This window comes from Pseudorca crassidens, chromosome 3 (assembly GCF_039906515.1).
Source record: "Pseudorca crassidens isolate mPseCra1 chromosome 3, mPseCra1.hap1, whole genome shotgun sequence".
Lineage (NCBI taxonomy): Eukaryota > Metazoa > Chordata > Mammalia > Artiodactyla > Delphinidae > Pseudorca > Pseudorca crassidens.
This window is the reverse complement of record NC_090298.1, coordinates 105092633-105116500: the sequence shown is the minus strand read 5'-3', so window position 1 is coordinate 105116500 and position 23868 is coordinate 105092633. Positions and strand designations below refer to the sequence as shown.

The 23868-nt window shown below is 40.4% G+C and overlaps 2 protein-coding genes across 4 annotated transcripts in view; one reads left to right on the top strand and one right to left on the bottom strand.

Moving 5' to 3' along the window:
- MEGF10 (multiple EGF like domains 10) overlaps positions 1-23868 on the bottom strand; it is a 368384-nt gene that overhangs the window by 322930 nt on the left and 21586 nt on the right. The gene's annotated exons all lie outside the window — the stretch shown is intronic.
- Positions 1123-22645, top strand: C3H5orf63 (chromosome 3 C5orf63 homolog). Of its 3 annotated transcripts, none has more exons than XM_067731617.1 (4): positions 1123-1210; positions 16859-16979; positions 21075-21131; positions 21774-22645. In XM_067731617.1, exons 2-4 carry the CDS (start codon positions 16866-16868, stop codon positions 21948-21950), a joined length of 348 nt encoding a protein of 115 aa, XP_067587718.1. In that variant the 5' UTR covers positions 1123-1210; positions 16859-16865; the 3' UTR covers positions 21951-22645. The 3 variants fall into 3 exon arrangements, with proteins under 3 accessions (XP_067587718.1, XP_067587717.1, XP_067587716.1); XM_067731616.1 differs by lacking the exon at positions 1123-1210 and adding an exon at positions 2766-2789 and having other exon boundaries at positions 21786-22645; XM_067731615.1 differs by lacking the exon at positions 1123-1210 and adding an exon at positions 2768-2789.

The following is a 23868-nucleotide window of genomic DNA, read 5'->3' as shown; positions in this document are numbered from 1 at the left end:
TTCTCAGGGATGCCCAGCCATTTCACGGGACTTCCACCCTCAATTAAAACAATCATGAGGAGTCTGAACAATCCACCAAGAAATTCTTACTAATTAAATTCAAATTCTGAAAATTTGTGAATTTTTGGCTCTTTGGAGAAATTTACCAGTAACCAATGCTAAAAACCTTCACTGGTGGCCTTGGGTGGAGTCATTCTTCTCGTTCAGTGGATGAAATCAGGTGTCATAAATCCAATTTACAGTATTTCCGTTCTCCAACAAGAAAAGAGATTTGGAAGCTGATTTGGAGTTGCATTTCTAGGAAGCTTTTCTATCACTCCACAAAGTTATGCATGTACCACCAAGGTGTTTATAACTAGACCCAAGATAACTTCTTTAAAGATAATATACCAGCAACTGTTAGGTGGAGCATAATTTGTCGATTGATTTTTTTTTCTTTTAAAAATTTTTTTCAGATAAATTAGGTCTTATCAAAGTGTATCAACTCCAAAATAATCATAGGTAGTCTGCTGACAGTCACAAAATCCCCTCTTTTGTTAGCACATGTTGAAGTGATAAAGTTAGAATTTGAAAACTCTACTTTCTAGATGTGCCCTCTAAAAGTTATCACATAACCAATGTGGTTTGTTTAGGGGATTCATTCCTGACCTTGGTTTGTTTTGTATCTTCTCTTAAAGCATTGAATACATACTGAGTGCATAGTGGTAAGCTCAGGGATACCGACATCAGACTGCCTGGGGTGGAATCTCAACTCTGCCATTTTCTAGTTCTGAGAACTAGGGCAAGCTACTCAGCCTCCACTTCTTCTTCTGTAAAATGGTACTAACAATACTTAATAGGATTATTCTCAGGATTAATCAAGTTATGAACGTAAAGCTGATGGTGAGCAATCAATAAGTGTTAGTTTTGAGTATTACTCATTATTTTCTCACACCTGATGCTCGTTATTAATGGTTCCCAAACATGCCAGGTCACTTTTCCGTGGACTTTTTTTTTAAAACAGTGTGGCCTTGGTTCTTGTATCTCTCTTTTCATGCGTAACAGCCCAAGCGCGGCCAGCCTTCAGAGGGACGATCGGCTCAGACCTGGGATCCACTGATGCCAGCCCGAGCGGCTGCGGGCCGGGGCGGAAGTGCGGGGCGGGCGCCTGGCGGCCGGGGCGGAAGTACCGGCGCACAGCGGAAGCGGCGACCCGAGCAGCCGAGCTCAGGTGGGTGCCGGAGGTCGGGTGCTGGCAGTTGGGCGCTCGCAGGGTTCCCCCTGGAGTCGGCACGCGGGCTGGAGAGGGGGGCACGGAAGCCCCACACTGTGCCGCACGCTGCCGATTTCGATTGTCACTACAGGAAATTTAATTAAACTGGGAGCCATAAATCCGTGAACCTCTGGGGGCAAATTATAAGCGTGAGAGAGAGAGAGAGAGAGAGAGTGTGTGTGTGTGTGCGCGCGCGCGCGCGATGGCGCTCTGGGAAGTGAACAGAATCACGGGTGGAAAAGGTAGCTTTTTAAGAGGAAGCAGAAAACATCACAACTTTATGCTTCTTCCGTGATTCACAGATGCCCTGCTTCGGATTTATTCGAGTTTTATGAAGTGGTAATATAATCTCGACTGGCTGAGATGACTGCCTTTTTAAATAAATATTTTTGAGCAACCATGTTGACCTTTAATTGAGGGCTGAAAGGTTTAATCGTGGGTGCTGGCAGGAGCACTGTGAGTCCTGGGGCTCTCTGGACTTCCTGTCTGCCTTTGTTGGGCAAAAGCAGCCCTCTGGGTGCTGAACCATGAGAGAATAAATCAGAGACTGTACAGTTCTCAAATACTTAGCCTTGTCAGTCACCCCTGACAAATATCCCTCAAACAATTTTTTAAACTAAGTCCAGAGTTACAAAAAGTCCCTACTAAATTGCTACTAACATGAATAGGCAAGTGTCTGTTTCTAAGGCTGTTCTGTTGAAGAACAAGGAGTTTTTTGCCTGGCAGATCTTTATTCTTGTTTCTTAACAGAAAGTATTTTACGTCATACTTTATATTTTAGAGCACTTAAATCCACAGTATGGCCCAGCTAAACCCCAAGGTTCTCAGCTCCTCCAGGACAGGGATAGTGTCTAAGATTTGTTATGCCCCCCACACTTTCTAGCACATTCCCCAGCATAAGCACGTCTCCTTAACCACACATTACCTTGGTTAGGCAGCCATGAGAGCCATGTCTCAGTGTGGGACTGCTAAAGATGAAGTGCCTATTAGAGGCCACAGTCTTCTCATTTACTAATTATCTCAGGAATACTGTGTGAAAATGCTTATGAAGCTGTCTACCAATATTTACAGCTGTATGCACTGAGATTTAAAACACTTGGAAAAAGAGGTGTGCCCTGGAAATACTGAGTGGTTATAGTAATATTGGGGGTAAGGCAGAACTAATCATGGTTCTGTGTGAAATGTCGTAGCCTAATAACCTGGGTCCTGTTCTGCTGAGGAATTGCCTGGAACCAAAAAGGTCCTGTTGTGAAAATTAAGGTTGGCGGGGCTAGTGTTTTAGAAAGGCAGACTCTGCAGTTTCTTTCTTCGTGCTTATTGTGGTCAGTAGTAGCTACCTGCCAAGGAAGGATCAATATTTTTATGTCTCCTTTATTGGAGGAAAATATGGCTATGTGGTTTCCTTTAGATGGATTGATGGCAGGTAAGGAAATAGAGAGGAGGATTTTCCAACTTGGGAATTTATTGGACTGTATTTCTATTTTATTCCAGATGCCTGGTTCTCACGGACTTTTAAGTACCCAGAGGCAATGTGGAAGTATGCCTTCAAAATAAGGGTTTTTTTATTATTGAGGTTTTTGTATTTCATAACATGTGCATACTCCAGCTGGCTGATGCATTTAGTTACTCTAATGCCAGGGCTCAGGGTTTCACACGTAGCAGGACCTTGAAGAGATCTGGTACAAGTAGTACTTTTTTTTTTATGTTCCTTATTTTAAATCTAATTTTGCCACTGCTTTATTCAAGGAGTGTACATCAGAGGAAGCCAAAAGCCAGCTGGAATAGTTCCTGCACGCAGTTTTAATATTGTTTGCAATTATTTTGAAGGGGAGAAACTATCTGGATCCAGGGATGTGTAGCTACACAGGTAGCAGGGACTAGGTGAGCTTCCTTCATCCTTCCCCTAGTATCACATAGCAAGTTTGAGAGAAAATTATTTGAGGAAGAATATGCAAAGTGAAAGGTTTGGGCTAAGTTTCACGTAGATATTATTCCACATCCCTACCTTCCCATCTCAGTTACAGCCGCAGAGAACTGGAGGCATGAAAACATTACTCTCTTTTCATTCCAATCCTTACCCAAGATAAGATTTCCAGAGATAGAGGCAAATTCAAAATACCTTCTATTTTAAGAAAGGATTTCAGAGCATTTTACCAGTAATATCTAGTAATAACCATTTTACTGCTATAGGCTTCATCACTTTGGTATTGTATTATTTGTTTGTAAATCTTTCCCCTACCCAAGGTGTGTCCTTAAGGGCAGGGAAAGTATCTTAATCACTTTTATATTTCTAGTATCTGGCATGGTGCCTGGCACATAACAAACACTCAGTACATGGTATAGAAGGGAGGCTGGATCTATAAGGAGTATGAAAGCATCACTGGGAATGCAACAAGGTAGAGAAAAGAATATAAAGCAGTAACCTTTCAAGGAGCTACCAGTGCAGTTATAAATGCTGCAGTTACTAATGCCTCGATAAACAGCTTGGAGTAGGGAAGGGCATATTTGAAAATCTACAGATGGTCACCAAACTGCCTTCCAAAGAGATCTAGCCTGATCAGTTTACATGGTCTTTGTTATACTGAATAGAGTATGCAAACTAAAAGGCCCCACCAGCCCCCTTTCCACTCTCTCAAGGCCTGCCATGCCCAGCTCCTCACCCAAACACCTGTTGAGTGAATATTTGAAAAGTATCCATTTGAAGGTATGCCAAATTATTAGCTTACCTAGGCCACTAATATCTTGGTCTGGTCCTGCCTTAAGGATAAAGGACTTATGTTTGTTCACTATTTTAAGGCTAGGTTACCCAAATAATATTGAAGGAAAGCCACAATCATCTTTTCTACTTTACTAACATTTCAAAAGAGTTCAAAGTTGACAGCTTTGTGTATTGTAATAGGGCAGGCATGTGGTATATGCTGCTTCCTTCTGTTGCCAATGGAATTCCAACAGAAACCAGAATGTTACTACTGGAAACAGATGAACTTCCTCTCATTGTTCCTGTACTTTTTCATATTAATCATGAAATAATGGGGAAGTGGCTTCTACTTTAGTCAGAGGGAAGGACAAAGACTGAATTATTTAATTTTTTAAACTCTTTTCTTCTTAAAACATGTAGTTCTTCTAGTCAGCCAAGAGAAAGGATACTGTTATTTAATAGAAATTTAGTCAGCCAAAGCATCTTAGGATATAGACTGGAAAAAAAAAAAAAGAGACAATTCTAAACTCAGCTCTGTTTCTCCAAGTTCGAAAATAAAGTTAATCTGTATCATCTTAGATTTAGAGATCAGAACCTCTTTCTTATAGTAAAAGAATTCTGCCATCCAAAGCTGAGAGTTTTCCTCATTCTCTCCATCCTTAAATTAAATCTTAAACAAAATGTGATATCTGTTATTCAGTATACTCTGAGGATTCATGTATAAAACTTTTTGAGACTTTTTTTGGAAAAAGGGGGTTGAACTTGGAGGTCCCTTGCAGTTCTGAGAATTCTGTGTTGGTCTCATCATACATAAAAATAGGCACTGTTCAAAGAGAAATATAGAGAAAAAAAATTGCAGTATAAAAGGCTTTGGTAAAACAGTTTCTTTATCCATAAAGCAAGGGAAATCTCCAAAGTGTCTTGGCATCCAGTTCCAAAATATTAAGATTTTTCTATCAGTGACAAGTTTTAAGTAACAGATTAGGACTCAGAGAATTGCAGAATCTCACATAACTGAGGGTGGCTGAGGCATGACCTCAAGAGTGGATAGTTCCCAACATTCAGGTATTAGTGTCACAAGTCCAAAGAAATGCTGGATTTAATATCTCAAATGTTCCAAAGTCATTTGCTACAAAATGGCTAAAAATGAATGAAGCATCTTTCAGGTCTTGTGTGGTCATGTGGATAACGCGCCTCTTAGGCAAGATGAATTGGAAATGGTGGAGTATTAGTGACAAATGGAAGGCATTGCCTGGGTGGATGGAGTTTGAACTGCGAACAGTTACTTTTGGAAATGAAGTTGTGTGCTTTTTAAATAGCAAGGAAACTGGCATTACTAGCTGGGCACAATAAGACTAAGATGTTTTAATGAAATTGCCTTCTTTCTGGGTCAGTATTAAGTATCAGATATACCTTCAAAGGGAATGGGTTATTTTGGTTAAGAAGGATAATGTGGAGAGGAGTCTGCATAATTCCTTATGTACTTTGTTCCCATCCCTTGAACTAGCATGATTTTGCCGTCATCTGAAATGCTATCTTTATGGAATGAGGGAATTTTCAAATTGGTTTTTAAATTCTATTAAGCCCTCATGTATGATATAACCCAACCACATTATTCAGGCTTTCTTGGCTTTCAGCTTTGCAGCCATTATGTCTTTTTTTTAACATCTTTATTGGAGTATAATTGCTTTACAATGGTGTGTTAGTTTCTGCTGTTTAACAAAGTGAATCAGCTATACATATACATATATCCCCATATACCCTCCCTGTTGCGCCTCCCTCCCACCCTCCCTATCCCACCCCTCTAGGTGGTCACAAAGCACCGAGCTGATCTTCCTGTGCTATGCAGCTGCTTCCCACTAGCTATCTATTTTACATTTGGTAGTGTATATATGTCCATGCCACTCTCTCACTTCATCCCAGCTTACCCTTCCCCCTCCCCGTGTCCTCAAGTCCATTCTCTACATCTGCATCTTTATTCCTGTCCTGCCCCTAGGTTCATCAGAACCATTTTTTTTTTTAGATTCCATATATACGTGTTAGCATACGGTATTTGTTTTTCTCTTTCTGACTTACTTCACTCTGTATGACAGACTCTGTAGGTCCATCCACCTCACTGCAAATAACTCAGTTTCATTTCTTTTTATGGCTGAGTAATATTCCATTGTATATATGTACCACATCTTCTTTATCTGTCTGTGGACACTTAGGTAGCTTCCATGTCCTGGCTATTGTAAATAGAGCTGCAATGAACATTGTGATGCATGTCTCTTTTTGAATTATGGTTTTCTCAGGACATATGCACAGTAGTGGGATTGCTGGGTCATATGGTAGTTCTATTTTTAGTTTTTTAAGGAACCTCCATACTGTTCTCCATAGTGGCTATATCAATTTACATTCCCACCAACAGTGCAAGAGGGTTCCCTTTTCTCCACACCCTCTCCAGCATTTATTGTTTGTAGATTTTTTGATGATGGCCATTCTGACGGGTGTGAGGTAACACCTCATTGTAGTTTTGATTTGCATTTCTCTAGTGATTAGTAATGTTGAGTATCCTTTCAAGTGTTTGTTGGCAATCTGTATATCTTCTTTGGAGAAATGTCTATTTAGGTCTTCTGCCCATTTTTGGATTGGGTTGTTTGTTTTTTTGATATGGAGCTGCATGAGCTGCTTGTATATTTTGGAGATTAATCCATTGTCAACTGCTTCGTTTGCAAATATTTTCTCCCATTCTGAGGGTTGTCTTTTTGTCTTGTTTATGGTTTCCTTTGCTGTGCAAAATCTTTTAAGGTTCATTAGGTCCCATTTGTTTATTTTTGTTTTTATTTCCATTTCTCTAGGAGGTGGGTCAAAAAGGATTTTGCTGTGATTTATGTCATAGAGTGTTCTGCCTATGTTTTCCTCTAAGAGTTTTATAGTGTCTGGCCTTACATTTAGGTCTTTAATCCATTTTGAGTTTATTTTTGTGTATGGTGTTAGGAAGTGTTCTAATTTCATTCTTTTACATGTAGCTGTCCAGTTTTCCCAGCACCACGTATTGAAAAGCAGCCATTATGTCTTAATAGTACTGAACATTGTTGCACACTCTGAATTCAGAATATGCCTCTGCCCTAGGCCAGATGCTGAGTCAGTATATTTAAGGTTGAGGATAAGGGGAGGGGTACAGTGTGTGCAAGCCCCACTGTGTTAACAAGAATTAGTCCAGAATCCCCTTTGGACCCCTGGGTGCTAGAGGGAGTGTATAGTAACAGTATATTACTGTTCTTTTTTTTTTTTTTTGCGGTACGCGGGCCTCTCACTGTTGTGGCCTCTCCAGTTGCGGAGCACAGGCTCCGGACGCGCAGGCTCAGCAGCCATGGCTCACGGGCGCAGCCACTCTGCGGCATGTGGGATCTTCCCGGACCGGGTCGCGAACCCGTGTCCCCTGCATCGGCAGGCGGACTCTCAACCACTGCGCCACCAGGGAAGCCCCTATATTACTGTTCTTGATCAGCATCTTCATTTTATTTTTCTTAGCTGAATGTTTTTTTGGAAACCAACCCCGTTACCAAGTAGTCTCCTCTGAAGCAATGATCTGGAAAATGTGACTGCTAAGGTCCAAAGATTCTAAAACAAACTCTTGCTTACTCTGAAGATTCCTCCTCCCTTTCATTTCACATTTGTCAGCTTGCTATAGGTCTAGGCAAACACAGCAGCACTTCTGGACATGGAGGAGAATGCCAAGATGATGAGGGTCTGCCATTAAAAATCATTCTTTAAATGTGTTCATCAATAAGAAAGAAACACATTATTCTTCCTTTTCGGAGGCACTTTTCCATCTCAGATGCTCAAACAGTTGCAAGATCAGTGTCCAGCCACCCTAATGTCTCCTCCCCCATTTTCCTGCTGGGTCTTTTCTGATGCCAAGGCTTCCCAGTTATGACTGAGGAGCTAGAGAAGCGAGTTTGCAAAGAGCAAGCCCGTTTACACTTATGCCCAGATCTGTGTATGAATGTTGGTCCTCTTTTAATGGCCTAGCATTTTAGACTCCTACAGGTAACTACTTCCAAGCCTTTCTTTGGAGACCTTTGACGTCTTGAGTTATTACCATGGCATTTCTTCTGTATGTGGTTTCCCCTTCTCTGATCTGGAAGATATTTAAAAAGCAGAGCCTACGTGCAGAGTTTCTCCTAGTCTCTAAAACGACAGAACAGGACGGGGGTTGTATTTCCATTTTACAGTTGATGAAACAGGCTTAAAGAGATGAGGAACTGCCTAGCATCAGAGAACAAATTAGTGGAATTGCCTGTCTTTGGGGTTTATATTTATGAAATCTGCACACAGAAATGCACCCAGGAATTCAAACATGCTGAATTCCAACTGAAACTCTGTAAGAAAGAGTAACTTTAAAGCTCTAGATGAAGAATCATACCATTTGTGCTTAATTCCCCTGACGAGTTCATGGGAACTATGTTCATTTAAATTTACTTTGACCTCTCTATACAATTTATTCAAAAATACTTTGGAACAAGTTTTGTCTTTAAAGATTATTAATAAATCCAACTTTACCACTGCCTAGGCAGCTTCTGTTTAGAAGCCAAGGGTTGGGTTGAAGATATCATTGGTAAAATAATAGTGGTACTGAATTTTCTCTTCCTTGAAAATATAAAGGCAAGTATTGGGAAGGAGCAACTGGAAGGGAAGTGACTTTTGTTCAGAACCTATCAAGGGGAAACCTCTACCCCTTGCAAACTGAATTTCAGTATCCTGTTCTGTAACTATGTGAGACCTGAGTAAGGTAAGCCAGTACCTGGTGCCGAGGTATTTGCTGGTCTAGGTATTCAGTCTTAGGAGAAGATAAATATGCTGCGTCTTTAATCAGTGATATCATGTCTTAGGAATTCCTATTTAAGTAATGTTCACAATCTGAAGTTTTCAGCTATTTCTGTTTGAAATATTTTTCAGTTTTGCAATTCCCTATTTCTGAGACTATTATGCCTAGAGTTTTAAATCTTCCTTTTGGAGCCAGTAAAAGCACATTTCAGTCAGTAGAAACATCATCATTATCATTATTAGTAACAATACCTTATTTTTTGTGTTATTTAGTAATAAATAGTTAAGCCTTATTTCTCTATTCTGCTTTTTAACTTATACAATGATTTTTACATTTATTATCTCTTTTTAAGACACCCAACCAAATTTTGCTTTTACTCTTCTCCCCTACCCCACTGCCTCCATCCTCAGAAATATCCCCTTTTACTTAAGATGTGAAATTAGGCAAGAGTCAGACAAGGTAGTTCATTTTAGGGGTAGGCATTGGTTGGCAGGTTTCATTCTTTTGGAGCAACATGAGACGCATCTCATCTGATTTGTGGTAGCTTCTTTGACTACCCCTATTCTAGTCCAAGCCCTTATCACTCTTTTTGACAGTGGGCCACTCCCCTCTTTCTGGAGACACTTTCTCCTGTTGGCTTCCATGATGGCCCACTTTTCTGATTTTCCTCCTACCTCACCACCCTTTCTACCTCCTTTGCTGGCTCCTCTCTATCCAACTTCTGATGTTGGATAGCCTCAGAGATTTGTCCTGGGTCATCTTCTTTTTCTCTGCTATTTAGATGGTCTCATGATGTCAGGTGTAATTACAGCCCTTAAACTGAGGGAGTCTCGAAATTTTATCTTCAGCCCTGGTTTCTCTCCTGACTACCAAACCTGTACACGCGACTTTCTGCTTGAGTCTCAGCTTGTCCCTCACTGAGCTCCCAGACCCATACATCCCTCAATCTGTTCCTGCCTCAGCTGCCATTTTAGTAAATGGCACTCACCCAGCAGCTCAAAACCAAAACTAGAATAGTCCTTACTGTCATTTTTAATTCCTCATATCCAGTTCATTGGCAGGTCCTTTTGGCCCTGTCCACACCACCCTCCTTTCTCACCTGGACTACGGCAGTAGCCCCTAACTGGGTCCCTGCTTCCACTCTTGACATCCATTCTCATACAGCATTAAAGTCATCTTTTTAATATGTACATGAGGGACTTCTCTGGTGATCCAGTGGTTAAGACTTTACCTTCCAATGCGGGGGGTGAGGGTTCGATCCCTGGTCAGGGAGCTAAGATCCCACATGCCTCGTGGCCAAAACACCAAAACATAAAACAGAAACAATATTGTAACAAATTCAATAAAGACTTTAAAAATGGTCCACATCAAAAAAAAAAATCTTTTAAATAAATAAATATAAAATGTACATGAGACCCATCACTTCCCTCCTCTAAATCTAACTGTGTGAAAATAGAACCTCAGTTCTCTAACATAGCCTGTGAGGCCTTAGGTGATCCAACCCCCACTGATGTGTCTCCTCCACTCTTCCGCTTGCTTACTGTGCTTTAGCCACATGGTCCTTTCTGTTTCTTCCACTAAGTCAAGGTTGTCCTTACCCCAGAGTCTGCACTTACTGTTCCCTCTCCCCAAAATGCTCTTCCTTCAGATCTTTGTACCTTCTCAGCCTTTAGCCTCAGCAAAAATGACACCTGCTCAGAGCATTTTATTTAAAGGACCTGCCTTAGTCACCATCACATCACCTTGTTTCACTCCCTCCCCTCTGCTTACCACTGTCTGATGTTGAGAGACATAAAAGAGTCTCTTTAACTTCCCTATAATATGGACCCCATGAGGCCAGGGACCTGACTTTTCTGTTCACCACTGAACCCAGTACCTATGAGTATCTAAGACATGGAAAACAGTAGGTAATTGTTGAATGAATGATCTCATCCCACACCTGGATTTTCATAATTGAACTCTTTCCCGTCACCATTCTTCTTTCCTTTGCAGCCATCCTGCTCGCTGTTGCCAGATCAATCTCCTAAAACACCGATTTTATCACATCACTCTCGTTTAAAACCCTTCATTGGCTCCCATCCAAAAGGCCACAGCATTCCTACTTCATGCCTTTGTGTCTAACCCGGGCTTCGGAATGCTTCCCCTTTTTCTACGTATCGAAATCCAACATGATTTAGGATCCTTCTCTCGTGAAACCACTTGCAATCTCAGCCCACAGTACTCTTCCTTTCTCTTATGACATTTAAAGTTGCCCATTGGATGTCCCTGTTGTGATCTCTCTTGTATTTATATTGTTTCAGTGAGGAATTTAACTCCCTCCTCCTGAATCTGCTGGAGTACATCTCTCTATAATTCTTGTTGCTTGTATCCAGAATGTGGAGTTGATTTCTCCATGTGAGAGTTTTATTTGGAGGGAAAGAAATGGACTAAACACCAGACAGGATGAAGAAAAAGCAATAATGGCTTATTTTGCTAAGAATTTGAAGCGGTGGGGGGGGGGATATGGGGGCAGAGTGTATGTACCAAGTGATGGATATGTAAATGCCATATACCTTCAGTGAAATTATAATCTTACTGGTTAGGCCAGACCCACACTTCAAATAGTTAGAAAACTTTTGCACAAATCAGTGTGTTGAATGCAAATCAACAGAGCACCCATTGCATTCAAACAGTGTAGTAGAGACATCCAGATACTTGGAAACCCCACAGTCATGGTAATAATTTAAAAAAAAATAAAAAGGGGTTTTGTCTGTAGGAACTCATATGACCAGTCATTCCTTTCTGGGACTGATTCTCTACAGGCTTCTCTGCCCCCCATGTGGTAAACCTGTTGGCACTGAAGCCTGGAAGTAGAAGCTGCAGGGAATGGAGTGGACATGCAGGGTATGTCTGCTCAGGGTTTCATGTGTTATGTGGGATCAAATCAGCAGTCCAAATGCATAGCCAGGCGAGGCTGTGGTGATCATTTCGCAATGTATGCAAATATCAAATCATTATGTTTTACACCTGAAACTAATATAATGTTATGTTATTTTTTTAAAAAAAGAAAGAATGAAGCTGAGCATGAGGCCATGTACAAGTGGGCCCACAGGTGGGTGGTGAGCTGGGGATCCTTGTTGTAATATCATGTCTGAGTTGGTGCTACCTCCTTGGCAGTTCCCCTGGCCGGGTACCCTGACTGCTGTGGCTGAGGTGCTGAAAAAGCGCCTGAGATCTCACGCACGCAGGAAGTGAGGGCCCCGCCCCAGGTTGCCTTCCACCCCCTACCCTCTGTTTCTGTTCTGTAGCCTCATTCTAACCCTGCTTAGCCCCTTGGAATTGACACCTCAAAGTATCTGCTCAATTTGCAGCTTTGATTGCGTCTCTATATGCTGCGTGTCCTTGTCACTCTTGGCTCCACACTTGGACCCAAGATCCTAGGGTAGGCTCTCACTTGTTTGGGAGAGAGGGAGGTTTGGACACAGCTGACTGACCAAAAGCATATAAGACCACTGGGGAGGCATCATTTGTCCCTGTTTCCCTGGATTAGGTAGAGCCCAGTGACCCAGATGAGTCCCCTAAGAGCAACCTCACCTCATTACATAAACTTTCAGTAATCTAAAATAATGGATTTTGTTCCCAAGAGAGGGATGTGTTTGTGTGTGTGTGTGCGTGCATGTGTTTCTAGTCATTGTGTAAAAATAGGAATGCTGTACTTAGATGGTAAAGAATGTGAAATGGAGCACTTAACATCTCACATGGCATAAAGGACAGGACGGAAGCCCTGAGCCTCTCTTTCTGGAACACAGGTTCAGCGAGAGTGACGGTAATAGTGTTTGGTTAATGTCCGCTCAGCATTAAATTTACATTGTATTCTTGTGAAGAAGCTCCAACATTATCTGTTAATAATGAAGGCAGTACCTGAGTTTATATAAACTTTCTGATTTTGCACATGAGCTAAGAACACTGCAGCTTGCTGATGAGGGATCATATGAGCTTGGAGATTTGGTGTGCTCAAGGACTCTTCATATGAATAAAAATTCTGGTCAGTGAAGGTCAGTTTCTCTACTCAAGCAAGAACAATGTTGTTTCCCTTCTAATCAGACACACACAGCATTTGAAGAATCCAAGAACCCCACATAAGTGATGTGCAGCCATAGCCCGGGCGGCTCCTCATGCAAGAAATGAATAATCCTTAATAAAGGCTCAAATGACCCTGGGTTCCTTCTATGCAATAATCAGTTGTTTTAATGGTATGTCCTTCAGTGCTTCGCAGGGAAAATTCTATATCTTGCTTCAAGGAGGGCTGAATTGGTCCAGTGAGTCCTCCTCCATGTTGTTATTTGATTCTGCCATAAAGACCACTGGAGTCGGCCTCAGTTTTGTTGAAAAGCCAGCATTCCCTTTCTCTTTCAGGGTGATCCATGCCTCTGAGCGGCAGTGGACTTGAAACAGCAGGAGTCACCATCTTTATTGTTAGGCTGTGGAATTTGTTTTAGGCACATTCTAAATCCAGTGTTATGCTTTTTTTTTTGTCTGTGACAAAGGTGACCCAATTGTGCTTCTTTGATATTATGAACACATCTCTTTTTGCTCATATCACAGAGGCATGTAACAAAATACAGAGGATAAAATTGTGTCTCTGTGTATAGTAAGGACACACACTTCATGACTAAATTCAGTGACATAATCAAAATGGTGCTGTCCTCCCACAGTCATGAGCCAACAGGCATAGACCGCCTTTCAGAGTATTTCTTATAGTGCTGAGATACCGTTCAAAAATAATAGAACTAATGAAAATGTCACATTGTCAGAGTAGCCAATATTAAGATTTTACTTCAAGAAAGCATGATGGGGTGACTGTAACATTGACAGCAGTGGTGTTAGGGTTTGGGGTGTTCCAGTTGGAGTGTATCATTTTTCATTTTACTTTTTATTTCTAGAACAAAGTGAACTCCAGTGTTCAGAACTTTAGCCATAATATCTTATTTCTGCCTAGGAGAGGTATGGGAATTCTTTTTTGTATCAGACTCTAATATAATTTTATAATACAGTGCCAACGAAGAAATAAGTTAATTTAACAATGTGGTAAAACGCACGTGTCCTAGTGCGCTGGAGCATTTGGAAAATATGCAGGTAGTAAAATTGCATAATGCTAATGCATTTCTCAGTAAACAAATGTGCCATGTTTAAGTGATTAAATACATATTTAAAAAAAGGAGAAATAGAGACTAACATGGAAAAGAGAACTAGTTTTAAACAAGATGGTTGTGGCATCTCTGAAGACTTTACTTAGCTTTTTGGGTTGGTTGAACAAGTATTCTAGCAAATCTGGAAAGAACAGCAACTCTGTTTACTCTGACAGGTTTTATTTGTCTTGGTTGCAACCAAGACCACATGCTGTGTTTTGTCATGTTGGAAATACTGAAGCAGATTTCCATTGTGAATGTGAATTTTTTTTTTTTTAACAAAAGCCTTAACACCTCAGTCTCAACTCAGTTAGGTGAAAGCAGTAAGTTTTCCATTCCTTACCAGCCTGACATCAATAAATCTTAAATCCCTCCACCAAAAGCACACAGCTGCCGTTCACTGTCCTGGTTGTAACCTTAGGTCACTGCCTTAGATAGCCTGCTCTTTCTCATTTCCAAGAGCTATCTTTCTACCTTTACTCTCACAAAACTGATTTTTAAAATTTTCTTTCTCCTTCATTTTATACAATTTCTTTAACTTCATACCCTAGGAGGGTGTGCCACTGTTGGCGTAAGGCCTTGCCAAAACCAACGATGCAGAAATTTCTACCTGTCGTAAACATGGCTAGCATTCCATTGATACTTCCCCTTCCTTTTTTTTTTTTTTCTTTTTTTTTTTTTTTTGCGGTACGCGGGCCTCTCATTGTTGTGGCCTCTCCCGCTGCGGAGCACAGGCTCCGGACGTGCAGGCTCAGCGGCCATGGCTCATGGGCCCAGCCGCTCCGCGGCATGTGGGATCCTCCCGGACGGGGGCACGAACCCGCGTGGCCTGCATTGGCAGGTGGACTCTCAACCACTGCACCACCAGGGAAGCCCTCCCCTTCCTTTATATCCTCTGTAGACAGAGCCATGTTTGGAAGCTATTGTCTCCAACCACATTCACCTATTGGAGTGTTGGTTCTGCTGAATTTATGGAACATACATATACCAGGGCTTATCACTTAGTTGAAAGCAGCACAGCATATTGTGAAATTGTTTAGATCCATTTTCCTCCTTAGAATAATGCTGGGTCCTTGTAAAATCCTTATCACATGCCTTTTTTATGCATTATCAGGACCATTTAGTTAGCAGGGAGATCCAGGGAGAAGTGAAAGACTAAGGATTTAAGAGAGAAGGAAAGATTATAGTTTTCACAGATCAGAATCCAATCCTTTTGTCCCGTCTTCTTTACTCTTTTTTGATATGGATTTAGTGATTTTCTCTTAAGTCATATCATTCTGTTTGAAATGAGTTTAAAGCTAATCTTATGCTGAGAAGCCTGCTCACCAGTAGAGATTAGTACATAATTATTACAGGCATGCTCTCTGGAGCAGAGCAGGAGGAGATTCAAGGTGGTGGTGAAGGGGCTGGGACCAGCTGCAGCACCCTGGCCTGCATCTTGTGGACACCGTGAGAAGCACTGACTTTTAGTTAGGATATGAGATCCGCCCACATAGTGACTGCTGTGCACGCTGAGTGTCTGATCAGGGTTAGAGGTGAGACTAAAGACGGAGGGAAAGGCTCACTCCAGTACTATTAACATTCGAACAACTATTTGAACACCTACTATGTACCAGGTTAATTGTAGATGCTCGGGAATATTGGAGTGAACAAGTATCTGCTCCTATGGAACTCATGTTGTAGTAGAGGGGACATATAGGTAAAGAAATAATTTTAGATAGTGAAGGATAAAAGAAAACTGCAGCAAGATATGAGGAAGAAGAGTGGTGGACTGGCCCACATTGGTAAGGTAGTCACTAAGGCATCTCTAAGGAGGTGACATAAGCCCAGGCCAGATGAGAAGCTACTTAAGAGTTTTTCATGCAGAGGAACAGCAAGTACAGAAATCCTGATGAAGAAATGATCTTTGGTTATTCAAGGAACAGAAAGAGAATCTTTGTGCTGCAAGTTGCCAAGATAAGGGAGGGGAAACTGATAGATGAAGTTGGAGAGATAAAGAGAAGTTAAGAAATGAAGATACCAGGAATGAATTCATGCAAGGAATATTGATAAGTGATAAAGTCAACAGTGCATATGTGTTTTAAAAGTGAAATCATCATATCTGTAGTTTAAAGGACAAAGCTGGAGGCTCAGTAGAATACCTAGGAATAAGTAGGGTGTCTTATGTCAAGCAAAGTAGCAGGATGAGAGAGCTTCAAAGCCTAGTGTTTGACATGATGCTGTTACCAAGCTGTTCTTATTGGAATATCTCCAGTAGAAACAATAGTACATTTGTGGATGTTTTAAAAAATGATGACCATCTCCTTTTAAAATACTTCTTAGAAAAGCTGAGTAGATTTTTGTTTTTGACAGGTTGACTCAGCCTAACCTCCCCTATAAGTTCCTCTAAGGACAGCTCTGTGTTTCCCCACCTCTTGCAGCAGAGGGGCATAAATCTCATAAGTAATAGCCTTAACCTTCAGGTACAGACTTGTGCTTCTTGCTTACTATCTCCTTTACCATGAAGGTGGCTGGGCATTGTTGAATGCTTACCTATAAGATAAGGTATCTCTGCGAATAAAAACCATTTCAGGAAACTTCCCACATTTTAGGGGATCATCAGGATGCTAGCAAAATCTGCAGGTGAAATTTAATTTTTTATTCTAATTAACAAACCCATGGAATTTGCTTACAGAAACCAAGTGATTAGACATACAACTAATCCATACATTTGGATTTTTTCCCATTCTAAATTCTAAATTTGGAATACAGTGAATATTGAGGCATCATGAAGACTTGCCAAACATCTTGGCCTCTCTGACACTCCTGGACACCAAGAAGCACATCTGAAGTCTTCAAATTCCATCATAGATTTGCAGCTTACTGTTTCTGTTATAAAGAGCAAAGTCTAGGGCACATAAGTTTACTGTCTCTTTTTCTTTTGGCAGAATTAAGATGCTCTGGTTTCAAGGAAATAGCATGCAACTTGCCAAACACTCCTTTCAACTGCTCTTGAGAAATCTATCTGCCTCCAAGACTGCTCTGCCTGTGCTAACCTTATTCACAAAGGTACAGAATAAAAAGTAAAATCACTACTTTAAAAACATAAAGGATTAAAATGTTGGGTGAAGAAAGTTGTACATTTAAGAAAGGGGAAAAATGTTGAAAGGAAAGCAATGGTATAAATTTTCTTCAGAGCTCCTCAATTTTCCAGTTCCAGTTACAACAGTGGTAACTCTTTAGCCTACCCAGATACTTCATTGTGTCACTGTTATCAGGAGGTAAATTAATATATTTAATCGTCATCTGATCCATACATTGAAAGAAAAGAACTATCAGATGTTTACAAGTGTATCACTTAGATATATAGTCAACTCTTATTATTTGTGATAGTCATGTTCTATAAAGTCACCACGAACACTGAATTAGCAAGTACTGAACCACTGCTCCTAGGGCAAATATAGGGTTAGGTTCCTATGAGCTTCTGGTCACAACATTTTTGAACTGATCAATACATAACCTTGTTTTATGTGTGTTTCCGTTTAAAGGCATCTTATTTAACATATATTGTTGATTCATTAACACTGAGCTCAGGGCCAACAGCACTGTAACTTATGCCTGAACAAAGCTTATCTAACAAAGTATTTTCTCCGTAAGGCACATCACAGCCTTCTTATGCTTAGAAACATTGGACAGCACTTCAGCACTATGCTTGGGCCATTTTAAATTGCAAAATAACCAAGAAAAAGCACAAAAATGCAAAAAGAGTGGCACTAAGTAGAAAAGGACACTTGTTTACAGTATGAGAGCTGGAACAAGAAGGCAGAGCATCATCCTGTCCCACCTCAGCCAGAAATGTGCACTTTGAGCAACTCAAATTTTTCACTGCTCTATGCACCTGCGTGTCTGTGAATGACTACAAAAACTTGGGTATTGATTTTAGGGTTACAAATAAGTTTTAGCTAATAGATGAATTCGCAAATACAGAATCCACAAATAATGGACTGACTGTACTTATTTTCTTACCCCTAACACTGGTTTTAAGCTATAAAGCAAGTTTAAATTTTTAAGAGCTTTTTCCTCTAAAATTTATAAGACAAACATTATGGATTTCCTTTTGCTAGTTAACATTACTTTGTGTGATTTGTAATCAAAAAGGAAATAAAGTTCAGGGTAATAGAATTACCTTTAGTGAATAATACTGCAATTCAAACAAAAAAGGTCTCTTGTTTGATAGATTTTTTTCAGATTTCAGACATTTTAGCAATTTGAATATATCTGACAGTTATCTAATAACAAAGTTTAAGTCTTTTAAAAATTTATTGAAAATAGTTAATCTTTACTTTTCATATTCATAAGTATATATTGCATTATTATGGAACAAAACTATTTCATCATTTGTGTCTACATATGAGAAATGTATGTGAAAATTAACCACAAAAATAAAATAATCCCTTAAGGCTAATGGTGCTCACTCAGCCTGACTATTCTGCACTATTTTTCAGTTTGAACAACAGCCAAGTTAGCCAAAAACATGTGCCAAAGCAAAACACACTAATCTTCCATTCAGCTTAAAATTTGTACCAAACCCTTCATTTGTGTCATTAGACATATAATAAGACATTATTCTCACCTCCCGGAGTTCACAGTCCTCTGAAAGAAAAAGTACAGTATCAGGTCTCTTTCAGTTATAAATAACAGAAAGTACTACCCAGAGTGGCTTAAACAAAAAAAGGATTTTATGCGTTACTCTGGTTTCAGGAGTAGCTTGATTCTGAAACTTAAGCACATTACCAGTCTCTTCAGCACTGCATTCTCTAGGTTAAATCAGTTCACACTCTGGCTCTTCATATGGATAACTGCAGCGATCCCAAGCCTCAGATCTCACATTTCAGGTATCTACAGAAACTCCAGCAAAACCCTCACACTATCCTTTGGCTCTGATTGGCCGATCCCTGAGCCATTTGTAGTCGAAGGGCTATGATGTGCTGGATGCCTCAGCCTAAATCAGGTGTTCCACCCCCGTTCAGGGAGGAGTCAGCCACATGCTGAGAGCAGTTCTGTAAGGCAAAATCACAGCATTCTTGCTACAAGAAAGGGGAATGGGTGGTAGACAGCCAACCCACCAAATGTCCACTACAATTCAGGGATAGGGTAAATAAGTGCTGTATTGGCACCACTGAAAATCCTAGACAAGGATGTACAAGTGTTCCAGACCACTGGGTCTTGTCATTTTTCAGCTCATAGATTTCTTTAAAATTTGATGACCTTTCCTCATAAAAATATATACAAACGTGATAATTTGCCCAGACTTCCATAGTCCCTGGGTTGTTTGTTTTGTTTTGTTTCTGGCTGCACTGCACAGCTTGTGGGATCTTAGTTCCCCAACCAGAGTTGGAACCCAGGCTCACAGCAGTGAAAGCATGGAGTCTTAACCACTGGACCACCAGGGAATTCCCGTTCTCTGTGTTTTAAAAAAAAATAAAATAAAAAACCTGATCCTAGCTCTACTAAAGTTTTTTTTTATTATAAAAGCAAATAGTACCAAATTTGGTACTTCTGCAATTTCACTGGTTCTTGTTTTGCTTTTAAGATCCTCTCTTGACTTTTTGAAACTTTCTCAGAGAATTTTAACGTGGTTATCTTAAAAATCAAAGACTGGGCTTCCCTGGTGGCTCAGTGGTTAAGAATCTGCCTGCCAATGCAAGGGGACATGGGTTGGAGCCCTGGTCCGGGAAGATCCCACATGCCATAGAGCAACTAAGCCCGTGCGCCACAACTACTGAGCCCATGCGCCACAACTACTGAAGCCCACGTGCCTAGAGCCCGTGCTCTGCAACAAAAGAAGCCACCACAATGAGAAGCTCGTGCACTGCAACAAAGAGTATCCCCCGCTTGCTGCAACCAGAGAAAGCCCACCGCAGCAACAAAGACCCAACGCAGCCAAAAATAAATAAATAAATTTTTTAAAAGTCACAGACTATCCATAATCTATTTATCGATAATGCTAAAATAACATAATGAGCCCTGAAGCAGAAAAATACGGCCAGAAGGACCTTTCTGAAGGAAAACTGTCTTTTGATGATCCAGGTTCTTATTTCAAAATAAGGTGAGTTAAGCTGGAGGAAGGGCCTCCATAACAGCTCATCTTTTCCTGTCATGTTAAAAAGCAGGTTTTATATAAGCATCAGTAATGTTGAATCTATTTTTAGCTCATACAAGAGAACCTACAGTAGTACCTGTTCATTGAGTCAAGGCCTGAGAAGCCTTTAAAATCTGCCAATGATCCACAGCATTCTCGGCAGACTTCTCCTCTAGATGGTTAGGGTGCAAACAACAATGGGCACTAAAACTCGCTTGCTCCTAAGGTGGAGAGTTAGTCTGGGAAACCTACTGCTGACACTTGTAATGAGAAAACTGACGAAACATTGAAGAGTTGGTACAATCATCACCCAAAGTAAAGAGATTTTTCCCTTTTAAAGATGGGACGATCACTATCTAACTCCATCCCAATGGGTTATTAGGAAAAACAGGCTTGGGAATCCCCTGGCAGTCCAGTGGTTAGGACTTTGCACTTTCACTGCCATGGGCCCGGGTTCAATCCCTGGTCGGCAAACTAAGATCCTGCAAGCCGTGCGGCGCGGCCAAGAAAAACAAAACCAAAACACAGAAAAACAGGCTGGCAAATCTCAGTGCCCCCCAATCAAAACAGACTTTAAGACATTCTGGTGATGTCAGCCAGGCCTGGAAGGTGCTCCTGACCTAGGAAGGACAAAGCCCTAGGACTATAAATGATATGGAAAATAATCTTCCTAGATATCAATTAGATGAAGCCAGTAACAAAAAAATGTAAGCATCTAAATGTGTGTACATATATATACACATATATATACACACATATATGTGTAACAAATATAAGCATCAACATTTAGTAGATAGATTTATTTGTCAAGAAAAATCAAAACACAACTAAAAAATGCTGAAAGCCCATTTACCATGAAATACTAGCTATTTATAAGATTCTGTGGCAGTGTTTTGCTTTGGAAAATAAAACAGTATAACCTGGTAGAAAACTGTCCTTTAAAATAAGTATAATCTGCTTCTTGTGGTTTTTGTCGGGCTGAATGCCATTCTTTGGGTTTAATGGCTTTTTTCGTCCTATAGGATCCGTGCCCCCTTTGTGATGAAGCCAAGGAAGTACTGGAGCCTTATAAAAACAGGGTAATATAATACAGTGTGGCTTTATGTATATGGAATAGATACTGTATGTAGTATAAAGTATCTGCCTGGATCCTTTAAGAGATTGAATGATTTTTTCATTTAAATTTTCTTGAGAGAGATTTTAGTGCTGATTTCCGTAAAAGTCATTACACCTAAGTGTTTTTCTCTGAGCAGTACTGGTTTTCTTACTCTGACTCTTAAAATGAGTCAAAGTTAACTAGCAGGTACAGCATTTGGGCCTTCTGTTAAGTTTTTGTCCCTATTCCTTTTATCTTATGTTGTCATTTCCAAGAAAGTGTTTTCCTGTAGCAAACCATGACACCTTTCCCAATCTTACAGCCAAAACATGTCTTTCTTGATTCTCAGGCAGCTTCCCAGTTGGGACATTGTTTATTTCATTGGGAACTGAGTAGTACCTGGATGCTGAACCTAACAGATGTAACAGAAAAGTAGCAAAATTAGGGAATGTAAAGAAATCAATCAGGTTATGGAATTCAGGGTCATTAGCTGACTGTGGACCTCAAACAACAACAGTAAAAACCTCTCAGCATTAGAAGCAGTCTGGGGATCAGTTTGTCACTACAGCCGTTGCGTTGTTCCATGTTCTCTGAAATCTAGAGCTTTAGTCTGTCTCTGTTTCAGTTTATTTTACAGGAGGTGGACATCACACTTCCAGAAAACTCTGCTTGGTATGACAGATATAAATTTGACATCCCCGTCTTTCATTTGAATGGCCAGTTTCTGATGATGCATCGAGTAGACGTCTCAAAACTTGAAAAACAGCTCCAGAAACTTGAGCAGCAAGGTGCGGGAGGCTGATGAACGCCCTCAGGATTTTCCACCCTCTCTGTCCAGAACTCAATTTCCTGAGGAAATGACTGTGGCCTCATGCTCCTTTTGCCACTTTCACACAGCTCTAAGGATGTTCTGAACTCAGTGGTGCCAAATAAATGGTAATATTCCTCTTGTGATTAATGGAAGTACCAATGTGGGAACTGTTTACCTGTTGGCATTTTATAAAATAAGAGGAGTGTATTGGCAGGGAGGGGATGATGGAAGGCGGGAGAAATCTACTTGTTTTATTTATTTTTCTCCTTTGTATTAGTATGGAAGCATTTCACATTCACGGGACAGAGCCGTTTATAGGAAAAATGCTCTGTGACCCTGTTGCTGCCCTAAGGGCTTAACTTTTTTTTTTTTTTTTTTTTTTTTTTGCTGTATGCGGGCGTCTCATTGTTGTGGCCTCTCCCGTTGAGGAGCACAGGCTCCGGACGCGCAGGCTCAGCGGCCATGGCTCACGAGCCCAGCCGCTCCGCGGCACGTGGGATCCTCTCGGACCAGGGCACGAACCCGTGTCCCCTGCATCGGCAGGCGGACTTTCAACCACTGCGCCACCAGGGAAGCCCAGGGCTTAACTTTTTAATGAAAGAATAAATGTTCTTCCACTTGGTAGATAAAGTGAAATGTGAATTGTTAATAACTGTGCACAGTCAATAAAAGGATGTTTTAACAAATACATCTGCATGAAGTCTATCTCAGAGGAATTTAATAATACCTGTTTAAAATTAGAGCTCTTTTTTTTTTGGATAGAAGAGAATAATTATCCTAGCCAAAAACACTTCGTTTGAGAAAAACAAAAGACTTAAACCCCAAAATGTATATAAGAATCTCAACGTGCTTTACAGGTAGTCAGTAAAGTGATTTGTAATATTTGAGTACTGCCTTTGATAGTTTTTCAGTTATCATCAACTGAGTTAATTCAGCTATTTTTAAGACAGTGGTTTTATCAAGTTTTAATATCTTGGGGAAAATTCACATCTGACCATAACTGAACAGATATGTCATCTAAAGAAAAAATATTCTTCACCATTATATGTAAAGTATTAAAAATGTAGTTGTGTACTCTTATTTGTATTTAGTCAGGTTCAGCCAATAGAGGAATGGATTCATTTAAAAACAAAACTGCCTTTTCCTCTTAAAATTGCATCATTGCAATTTCATCTGTAATGAAATTCTTTTGAGACCTATTTCAATGAATTTGGATAGTGTGATTCACTTACCTAGTTTTTAATTTTATCAGTATGAGTTAGTCTTAGAAATTAGAGAATTTTAAAGCTAGCCAACCTTAGACATTGTTTAGTCCCGCCCCCCTCATTTTATACCTAAAGAGGACTCTGACATTCAGAGAGTTTCAGGAAATTAGCTAAGGTCACACAGACAGTCAGATATCAGACCAGGTCTTGGCACCCATCCCAAATTTCTTGTACTACCTGGGTTCCCTGCAGGGGCCTCGTGTTATCTCACGTAAAGCATTCTTAACCATTGTGGATCCAAATTAAGAAACAAATTAAGAAACAACTTTAAAAGCCCTCCAAAGTAACAATAGGAAAAAAAAATCTTACAACTGAATGCCATTGTTTCTAATTTATAAATTTTTGGAACACATCTTATTTGATTTTGTAAATATTCATTGAGCCCTGTGGTAGGCAAAATTCTAGGGTGACCCCAATGAACCATTACCCTTGTATTCCCTCCCCTTTGAATATGGGTGGAACTTATGGATATGATGAAATATCCCTGCTGTGATTATGTTACAGTATGGGGCAAAAGGAAGATTATCTGGGTGGGCCTGGTCTAATTAGGTGAGCCCTTTAAAAGCAGAGTGTTCTCTCTCGCTGGTTGCAGAAGATGAAATCAAAGAGATGTGCTCCAGCTAGCCTGGAAGGAGGCAAACATG